Source organism: Phaenicophaeus curvirostris, chromosome 12 (assembly GCF_032191515.1).
Source record: "Phaenicophaeus curvirostris isolate KB17595 chromosome 12, BPBGC_Pcur_1.0, whole genome shotgun sequence".
Lineage (NCBI taxonomy): Eukaryota > Metazoa > Chordata > Aves > Cuculiformes > Cuculidae > Phaenicophaeus > Phaenicophaeus curvirostris.
In genome coordinates, this window is record NC_091403.1 from 6,772,652 (window position 1) to 6,783,656 (window position 11,005).

At 45.2% G+C, this 11,005-nt stretch overlaps 1 protein-coding gene across 2 annotated transcripts in view; it reads right to left on the reverse strand.

The window, feature by feature from the left end:
- The window catches only part of HOMER2 (homer scaffold protein 2), a 324,814-nt gene extending 318,622 nt beyond the window's left edge, over nucleotides 1-6,192 (reverse strand). For both annotated transcript variants that reach the window (XR_011338307.1, XM_069867011.1), the window contains exon 1: nucleotides 6,034-6,192. Coding sequence is in view for 1 of the 2 variants with exons in the window: in XM_069867011.1 (XP_069723112.1) it covers nucleotides 6,034-6,116 (83 nt within the window). In the remaining variant the exon portion in view is untranslated. The remainder of the gene's footprint in view (nucleotides 1-6,033) is intronic.
- Nucleotides 6,193-11,005: the final 4,813 nt, after the last annotated feature.

Below are 11,005 nucleotides of genomic sequence, written 5' to 3' on the forward strand. Positions count from 1 at the left end.
TGAGCTAAACACAGAGCATCCAAGCCAGCAGCAGCGGGCAGATTTCTCTTACAAACAGGCAGAGAGCAGCTAGGATGTGTCATCAAAAATACAATCAAAGATCAACTGCATCATCCAATCTCATCTTGTACATTTTGCATGAGTACATATTACACAACCCTTGCTCACACCATCTCTAACCTGCGCTGGGTGATGTGTGGCGATGGCACAGCAGTAACCTTCCCTCATACCCACGGTCTAGCCTCTGCCTAATTGCTCTTGGCATTAAAAGTGCTTCTTTAATGCCCTAGCTTAAATGCTTCCTGACTTCGTTTGAAGGCAGTGCCCTTGTCACATTCTGAAATTTAATAACAGGATTGTCAGCTGTTTACAGCGTACAGCTGAATTATCAGAGAAACATAGCTGAAAATTCGTCCCCCTAAGCACATTTACATCCTAAAAAGCCACAACCAAAACACAGCGTAAACAAGCCACATGCTGTATTTGCAGTGCACAAAGTGCACAAACACGACGGACAGTGTTCAAGGTGAAAGCAGGCAGAGATTTGGCCATGTCGCAACCCTCAGGACTGAGCACCTTTCCACTCGGCATACATCCTACCTCAAAGTCAACAGGAAAACCAACAGCTGAATCAAAATGCTTACGTGTCCTTAAACGTGTTCATGGGCGAGGCTATTTATTGTAGGCACTGTATTAATAGAGCCAAATGAATGACTAAAATAAATAAGCAGCACTGCAGAAAATTTAGATGCAAAACCAGGCTGATCCCTTGCTCTTGGGTTCTCAAACTCATTGCTCCCCTCTGCCCATTTCAGTCACACTGGGAATATGCTTGAACAGTTAAAGACACTTCGTCAGACCTTGTACCAGCTAAAACTACTTTCAGTTTAAAGGAACTGAACATCAAATAATCCTTTTTAACTTTTCAAATGATGCCTTTTTTATCAGGAGACCTATTCACCAACCTCTTTTCAAATAGAAAGAGGGGCCTGAGGGACAGCCCAACTTTGGAGAGGATATTTTATTTATAAGTTTTTTCTCAAGTGATAATCAAATTAACAGTGGTAATTAATTAGTCTAGTAGCTGAAAAACTTGACTATGATCACTCTCTCAGCATTAAGGTTTTTTTCTGTTCACTCTTTCTACAGCATTTGTGAACAATTTTTGGCAAAATTTGCACCAGAGCACTCAAATCCATTGTGGCACTTGCAGATTTTTCCCACTGTAATTTGCTGAATATATCTCTAGCAGACCCTATAATTTTTTTCTTAACCCACTGTGTCTTTCATGTCAATCATTCCTTCATTGTTTGTTTCTGCTGCTCTTTTATCAGCTTGTTTGTAATTTCTCCCAATCCCTTGTTTTCACTGGAGCTTATTCACCCAGATTTTTGCCCACGCTCAGTTAGGTTCATCTGCAATGTTACAAATTCCTCACAATCGTGTGAGAGAAGACAAGACCTCTCACTTGATGGCAGACTTGGGTGAAACACTCCAACATTACAGGCTTGCTCACTCTCCTAAACATAATCCTAAGCATACACAAATCCTTATCACCATCTGGCTATTTCTTTTTTGTTGTTGTTCTCCCCCGCCCCACCCAGCTCCCTGCCTCCCTATCCTTATTAAATTGTGTTAAATATAAGAAAGGAACCACATACAACAGGTTTTACACGTACTGTTGAGGTCAGCTGAGCTTTCCCATCCATTTCAGTGAACTCAGCATACAGCTCCAGAACTTAAAAGTTCTTTAGACCCCTGTATCTGCACACAGAAATACCAAATTCTCCAAGTCAGAACAGCAGCCGTTTATATCCAGTCTATGAAATGGGAATAGCTACATAAGGAATGAAGGCTGTAAGGAATCAAGCATTCCCAGAGCCAGCTGCTTCAAAAACCGTGATATTAACAGCATCTACCAAACCCCAGTCCCTTTCCTTCAACACCAGCACAATCACCAGCTGGATGATATCCGTTATCATCTGCCCCCTGAGCTATCTCTGCTAGGAACTGAACTGAAGCCGCTGACCCTAAAACCTCAAAACAGAGTCCCTGCGCTCACAGTACCAACTCAGGTGTGTTTGGGCACACGATTTTGGGTCCCAGCCCAACTTTGAAGGACACTGGCTTTGCAGTGACAGCCACCTGCGTTACCTGCCCACCAGTCCTGGGGTCCCAGGATGCCCCTTCCCGCATGGACAGATGGCTCGGCCAAACTTTGGAGGGAGCCAGCACAAGACTCCCGTGGATTTCAGCAGGAGCTGGACACCAGCCAAGGTGAATTTTCCTCTGCAAGACACTATTCTCCACCACCAAGCGTCTTAGGTGAAGCTTATCACTACGGTATCTAAATTACTGCTGGTATCAGGAAAGGCCAGCTTGAATATCATCCAAAATTAATGTCTTCCTATAACACTAGCTTCATCACATTATCTCCTTCCCTCACTTTCTTCTCTCCTTGTACTCCCATTTGTTTGCCTTTTACTCCCCAAATAAAGCTGTAGGCTGACCGATGGACTTTATTATTGCTAACAGAAGAGCGCAAGGCAGACCTTCCTGATACTCTTAAATGTCACTGCATAATAAAAACATTACATGGGCCCCTAACTGCACCTTTTAATGCAAATATTACAGAAGAGGCTGAGACTCGTTGATGAGTCCAACCTCCTTAAGATGAAGTTACTTTATCGCTTGATCCAGGCTTGGAAACTTGCTTTTTCTGCATCTTCCTGGAGGACAGCGTGGACTCAAAGCCCACCTAGGGGAGGCAGGAATTGATCCAGACAGGCAGGGATGATTTACCCCATCAGCCCCTGCAGAGGCAGCACAGAGAAGTCATCTCATATCAGTCAAAAGAAATGTGTGCTCTGAGCTAGTTCATCATTAACCTGTCTCACACATCTTTTACACTAGTACACTAGCTTTCTGCAATCATTTCTAACATGCAGAAGCCTGATTTGCATTTTGATATGATTAATAAAACAGATTTGAAACTCAATTTTCTTGCTAGAGGGTATTTAAATTACTTGAGTTTTAACCCAACAGATAATATAAATAATAGCTTCAGCAGCAGTGAAGTGATTTACAGGTCTGACCCAAACTGGATACTTGTCACGTGCCTCATAACAAGAAATATGTTGTAACAGGCAGATAAGGAAATACAAAGGTACTAAAGCAATTAAAAAAGCAAAAGAATGTAAGCGCAGGGGAAGTAGCTAATCAATATCTCCTTAAATCATCTAAAAACTAAAATATCTTTATAACTGGAAAGTTAGCCTAGACCACTCAAACTGAGGTCAAGTTGAATCAGATCCTGGCTCTCAGATTAGTAGGTACAGGCGGCTAAAGTCAGAGCCACAGACGAGTGAGGCATTTTCTTGGTTGTGTTAGCCCTTGGCTTGCAACACCAAGAGACAAATCAGGTGGTATTTTTGGACACAGATTTCTACAGCTGGAAATACAGTACACTGCAGTTTTCAAATAGCTAAAGTTTAAGCTCTGAGACTACAGAGATAACAGCAGATATCAGATATGCTGGGTACAAGAAAGCAGTGATATAGGAAAAGATTTGTTCCTTTTAAAGTAAACATTTGTCCAGTGATATCTTTAACAATGCCTTGTCGCAAAAACAATGGTTTTCAGCCAGCAGAAACCTTCCCATTGACTTCAATGGGCACTCAGGCAGATTTTTTTTTTTGCCTGGACAGTTTGTTTTTTTTAAAAAAACACAACACTGTTCTCATGTTCCCCCAAATCACAGGCATTGTTTTTTTTTAAACATGTAAATTACTTCTGTAAAACTTGACACTACCTTGCTGCCTAGGAAGCTGAATTAAAACAACAGTTTAAATAGCTCAGCTCACAACTAATAAGCAATTTAAATAGCTTTGCTGAACTCAAGTAGCTGTATCAGATTTCATAGCGCCATCAGTCACTGCCAAATCCATAGGAAATATTTAAATGAATCATTAGCAATGGTCACCCCCAGGAATTAAATAAGAGGGGAGGGGGGAAAGAGGAAAAATATTTTAAGAGCTGTGAGTCAAGTCACTGTCACAATTTCTGTGAGACCATGCCCCATATGTGACATTATAATATGCCCAGGAAGCAAATCCCACTGGAATGCTTGGGATAAAATATATTATTCCAAGTAAGAAAGACTCAGCTCTGTGCTCTGACCAGAACATGCTCACGTAGAAGAGTACAGAGGTGCCCATTTCACAGAAGGAAAACCTGGAGCACGCAGAGATGGAGGATTTTCCAGCAGAGATGGAACAGGGAGGAACCTGAGGGCGCTGCTCCTGTGTCACACGTGCTCAGCCACGGCTGCAGCAACACTATCACAAACGTACCTCCGAGTTCTCTGTATGAAAAAGGTGAATGGCAAGATAATGATATGTGACACTGGCAAAATGTATATTCAAAAAACACTTTGTCTGCACTCTGTACAGAGTGTACAAGCGTGTACAACCCACGCCAAAACTCTGGGAATGAATGATGCTGGGAGCTTGATCTCACGTGCACCGGTGTGAGCCTGAAATAACTTGAAGTGAAACACATTAAAAAAGAATGCTGAACCAGACTGGTGAATGCGCCTCATACCTGTGCACGACCCAACCAGCACGCACAGTAGCACAAGCACAAGCAGAGCACTCAAAAGCCTTCAAGTTCTTCTCTGGAGGCAGAGCAGGACCACACCAAGCCTAGAGCTACGACTGACAGACACAGAGGGGTGGGAACCACTGAGACCTTTCAGTCAATTCTACCCAAGCCACAACTAAACTTCAGTTAAACTGATCTACCAGGATGGGAATGGTTAAAAAATAGAACAACAATATTTGCCTTGAGACAAGCGGCCAGGGAAAATGACAGAAGCAAGTTTCCCTGGATGGATGTTTCTGCCCATCCTGGACTCAGCAGGGTAGTGCTGCCCCAGCAAGGCTTTGGAGCTTCTTTCTCCAACCCCAAGGAAAACCTCTGGCTGATCTTCCCGTGGAACTTCACATAATAAAGAAGCAGATGAGCCTGTAGTAATCCTGAAGTGAGACATGGGGAGGTACTCAGATCTTATTTCTCCCTCTACCCCTGTTCTTCTCTTCTGTACTCCGGGGTATCAAATTCAGAGACACACACGACACTTTAATTCATTATTTACCCATATTGTCTCAAATTGTATCACTTCTTTGACAATAATAAACAAATTATAGCTGGAGTTTGCACAGTTGGAAGCAGAAACTGGAGAACAATTCCTCGCCACAGGGGTGTGAGGAGAGGAAGGTGTAAGAGAACATAAGAGGATCACAATAAAGCAAATTAAATGTGTGTGGTTGGAATCCCCCAAGACATTCTGGTCGGCAGGATCTCAAACCTATATACAGTTCAAGCCAAAAGCGCAACGATAACCTCGGTTTCTCGATGTTTAGTCCACAAACCGCTCTGACACCAGCGTTCGGCAAAGTTGGGAGGATAAGAAAACGCAGGGATAATATTTGCAAGGACCAGGATGAATTCTCCCAGAGGCAGGCGTGATCGGAGACCGCTAGCATAAAATAAAATAAAATAAAATAAAGTAAAATAAAATAAAGTAAAATAAAATAAAGTAAAATAAAATAAAGTAAAATAAAATAAAATAAAATAAAATAAAATAAAATAAAATAAAATAAGGGGTGGGGGGATGATATTTGCACCCGTTAGCGAAGCAGCGGCTCAGTTCAGCCAAGTTCACGGGGCGCCCCCAGCAGCGGCAGCTCCGGCCGAGCCGCAGCGCGGAGCCCCCGGCCCCGACCCCCGGCGCCCCCGGCCCCGCTCCTCCCCGATTCCGCCGCCGGGAGCGGTTTTTCCCCCCGTCCCCGCGGCCGCTGCGAGCGGGAGGGTCGCGCTGCGACCCGCGGGGCTCCCCCCGGCCCGGGCGCCGCTCGGCGGGGGCGGCGGAGAGCGAGCGGCAGCGCCCGCGGGGGTTCGGGGGGTCGCTCCCCGCTCGGGACGCGGGGCTCCGGGACCCGCGCCCGCTCGGGGCTCGGGGCTCACACTCACCCCATGTCGCGGCCCCTCTCGGCTCCCCCGGGCGGCTCCCCGCGCTCGGCGCCCGGCGGCGGCCGCGTCCCCACTTCGCACATGCGGCCGCCCCGCTCGGCTGCGGCTGCACGGCGGCGGCTGCTGCCGAGGCGTCCTGCTCCTCCTCCTCCTCCTCCTGCCGCCGCCTCCCTCCCCCCTTACATAACCTCCCTCCCGGGCGGCGGCGGCACCGAGCAGCCTCCCGCGGGGGCGGCGACCCGGAGCCGCTGCGCTGCCCGCCCCGGGGGGGAGCGGGGAGCCCCGCCGAGGGGCTGCGGCGGCTCGCGGGGGGCGGGGGGGGGCGCGACCCGGCGAGGAAACTTCGGGGGAAGTTTAGGGCCCCCCCGGGTGCCGCCGTGGAGCCGAACGGTCCCGGTCGAGCGGCTCTTGGGGCCGGATCCCGCGGGAGAGCGGCGGGGAGCGGCTGCGCCGCGGTGCCGGGGGGGGGATGCTGAGGATGCGCTCCCCCCAGCCCGGCGATGTCACCGCCGAGGGACCCTGGTGAAACGCAACCCGGCGGTCCGCCCTCTGCCGCCGAGCCCTTCCCCACGGCTTTATCACGCTTGGAATCCGTTTTCCTCGGGAAAACGAAGCGGGCGCGGGTGATGCGTGAGCGCCTGCCCTGCCCAGGAGCTCGGGGACAGCGGGGGGCGTCCGGCCACCCCTGGGCCAGGAGCCCTGAGCGAGGTCTCGCCGCCAGCCACCCCCCTGCTGCTCAACCCAGAAGGGCAAAGTGCATCAGGAGAACCCCTCTTGGAGTCACAGAACAGTTTGGGTTGGAAGGGACCTTAAAGCCCATCCAGTTCCAGCCCCCCTGCCCTGGGCAGGGACACCCCCCACCAGACCAGGCTGCCCAAGGCCCCATCCAGCCTGGCCCTGAACCCCTCCAGGGATGGGGCAGCCACAGCTTCCCTGGGCAACCTGGGCCAGGGCCTCAGCACTCTCATGGAGAAGAAATTCCTCCTAATGTCTAGTCTAAATCTGCCCCCTCCAGTTTATACCCATTGCCCCTAGTCCTGTCACTCCAAGCCCTTGTAAAAAGCCCCTCCCCAGCTTTCCTGCAGCCCCTTCAGATACTGGAAGGTCACTATAAGATCTCCTTGGAGCCTTCTCTTCTCCAGGCTGAACAACCCCAACTCTCTCTGTCCCCACATGTGAGGTGCTCCAGCCTTCGCATCATCCTTGTAGCCTCCCCTGGACCCGTTCCAACAGTTCCACATCCTTCTTACGCCAAGGATTCCAGAACTGGACACAAAACTTCAGATGAGGTCTCACAAGAGAGGAATAAAGGGGCAGAATCCCCTCCGTCACCCTGCTGGCCACGCTTCATTTGATGTAGCCCAGGATACAGTTTTGATAGGAACGGTTGGACTCGATGATCCGGTGGGTCTCTTCCAACCTGGTTATTCTGTGATTCTGTGATTCTGTGATATGGTTGGTCTGGGCTGCAAGCTCACATTGCCAGCTTGTGTCGAGCTTCTCATCAACCAGCACCCTCAAGTCCTTCTCTGCAAGGCTGCTCTCAATCTCTCCTGGCCCTCCTCAGCCACCCCTGCAAATCTGTGCCTGGTGGGGTCCTAAAGCTATCGTTTCTTATAGGTCTCATGAAAACAGAGGAATGATTCTTTCTAGTGATGGAAAAATTGCACCAGTGTGGAAGAGCTGTGTTACGGCTGCCCAGCCACAAGGGTGACAGTGACATCAGACAGAAATCACAGGACACAAATCCATAGGAAAGCCACAGACCTGCTCGTTCGGGTATTGGTAGGACTGTGTTACACAAAGAGACGCCCAGTTCACACATAAGAGAGGATTTTAACTTCTCCCACACAAAGCTATAATTAATACCTTACCATCAAGAGTGATTATTTTCACCCTTTTAAAATTTCATGTTGTTTTAGTCTTTCTTTCAAAGAAAGTTTAAAGTTGTGGGAAAGGCTTTCTGTTTGCTTACTTGAACTTTGTGTGTAATGCCTGGGGTTGTCCTCAGTATTAGCTGGGGGCATCATGGGAACCCTCAAAGGAAAACTTTACCAGCAACCTAACACCCTTCAGCTATGGACAATGAAACTGTCTCCCACTCTGACAAACAACTATTTCCTGATGCCTGGAATACCAAAATGTAATTTCAATTCCATACACTCAAATAAATTTATGCTGTGGGGAAAATTACACAGACGTTTTCAAAAGGCCATGGGGTGCCACCACTCCAACACATCTGCTCTCTTTACCATGGGTGTTTAAGGGATCTTAACTCCTTACCTAATTTAAAGAGTTCCCATATCCCGTTCTGCCAGCTGAAGGCGATCTTCTGTTTCCTCTGGGATAATCATGGCAAAAGTGACCATCCTTTTGTGTTCTTAATGGGCTGCAGCCTTGAATGTTGCTTTGATGTGACCCTTCCTCTCCTTGTGGAAACAGTGAGGGGTAGCGTTCTCCTGAGGGGGAAAAATAGCAGCCTGGCAATCTCGTGGAAAAAACTCCCACCATTAATCGGATGATTTTATCTCACTGTGTTCGCACCATTTACTTCATTTCGTTAAATTGCACATTCCATTCATCAGAGAGGAGTTGTCTTTGTCCTCTCTGATTAATTAGCTCATTTTAGTAAGTATCCGAAAGCTGTGTTTTATGAACTAGTGTTGTACGTGACTTACAAAAATATCTAATGAAATTGGATCAAATTCAGGTAATGTACTTACTACATGTGTCATAATAAGATGAAAATTGGAAATTGGAACTGCAGTTGCCTTAGCATTTTCTAATGTTTTAATCTTTTCTAGTCTTGCATTGAAGAGTGTATTTTCATCCCCAGTTATAAAAAAAGCTTAAACTTATGAAAGCGTAATTGGCTGTGAAATTCACATGATACAAAATCTTGTATATTGCTTTTGTTCATAAGGTGTTCGCTTTTGATTCATGCTCTTTTCAGAACTGTCTTGTAGAAGAGGCAGAGTTATGATCCCGTTTCTCAAGGACTTCGAGGCATTTGGTATGCTAGATTGTGAGTTAACTTAGTTTTCTGCTCATATTTGGGTTCCTGTAAATGCACTCCCTTTGTCCGACGTTCCCTCTATTCTTCCCAAGAGATGAGACATTCATCTTTCTGAAGTGTGCCACTCTGCTCCTGTCCTCTTGGCTCTGCCAAACAAAGGATGTAGTCCTATCCTCAATTTAAATCAATGGTAAAAGTCTCATGGATTTGAATGAGGCCCAGATCTCATGCAAACCACTTACCATTATCGATACTGAATGAAGCGATTGTTCCACAGACGATTCCACCTTGAACTCCACTGCCGTCACAAAGAGTACTAATTCATGTATAGTTCCTATTGATTTATATTTTTTCACTACAACTTAGTATTCCATTTTCTTAAAGCATTTTGAGTTCTCCATAAATGAGAGCTATAAATATGCTATCAAAATTAATCAGGTCTTAAGCTTTTGTATATGAGACGATATTTCATTTCCGATTTGGCTCCGGTGCAGGATGGTAATTCAGTCCTCATTTAGTATTCACAAGTGTGTTGTCATTACTGTGGCACAGTTCAGGAAGACTCGAAATACGGAAGGCACAGGATCCCTTGGTATGATTTAAGCTGAGCAATAAAAATATCCACATTCTGTAAATGGATGTAACTTCTTCAGATGAGAAATTTCTCCTATTCCCATGGGTCTCCTAAAGATATAATTTTTTGATTCTTAGATACAGGGTGAATATTCTTTTCAGAAAACTGATCTAGCAATCAGGCATATGAACCCAGTATGCATTCTGAAAAGCAAAGAGCTCACTGGTCTCTTCCTTTGTCTCACTGTTTCTCTTCTTTCCTTTTGCTTGGCTTTCAGTATTGTCATCTTTTGCCACTCTATTTTATTTTAGTTTTTTTCCAGGAAACCAGCTGTTTAGTCTTTTTCAACTATTATACTTCAAGACAGTCTTCTCCCTATTTCCCATGGCAGAAAGTATTAAATAAAATACTCAATACTGCAATTTGCTGTTTTTTTCCAACCAGACTGATGAAATTTGCATTTTTTACTCCAACAGAACTGTACCATTTCCTTTTTTTTTTCTTTGACAAATAACCAACCTTTTTCAAGCTTTAAATGTTATCCAGAAATTTAACCAAAAAAGCTTGGGGGAATTCTTGATTTTTACATTTGAAACAGAGAATTAGTTTTCAAACCCCCCTGATGAATGGAGAATCAATGTAATAATAATACCACTGAACATAAAATTTTAAAGATGAGGAACTGAGAAAAGAAATAATTTTAAGTTAGACTGTTGAAAACACTCCAATTTATGATTTTTGTTGTTAAAACCTACTTAATCCAATATCTAATAAATAATTTGGACAAAATTTGTTTAAAATACCAGCACTTCTGAACTTTCAATTAAAATGTCAGAGCTCATAATAAACCTCTGAGACCTTCAACAAGTCCTCCAGCAAGACAGAAAAACCCCAAAGCTGACATTCGTTTTATTGCTATGGTAAAACCAGCTCTCCTTGAAGGTAAAAGCAGTTCTCTCTGTTCTTCTCCAGAAATAATCCAAGAACAATCACGTAGGACTACTTTCTGTGTCTTTAAAAGTAAAAAAGGAGAAGCTCGTTTTTAAAAGCATTTTGTCAATCATCTTTAAGACAGTAGGTTGAACTTGCTGTTATTATTCTTTGCAGTTTATTCTTATGTGTATAATTACTTAGTGCCAGGAAGCTCCTGTCTAAGTGGAGTAATAGAAGGTACACAAGCATTCTACTTCTCTTTCAAAAATGTTGTCCTGTAAAATATGCAAATATCAGTTCAAAGCAGGTTTTTATGTAAATGCAAAGAGCTGTCACTGTCACACTGTGGTATACACTGCCTTCTCAATGAAGACAAATAACAGCTAACAGAAAATAACATTAAATAAGATTTTAGAGAGAAAAAACATTGACACATAAAGAAAGCCAGC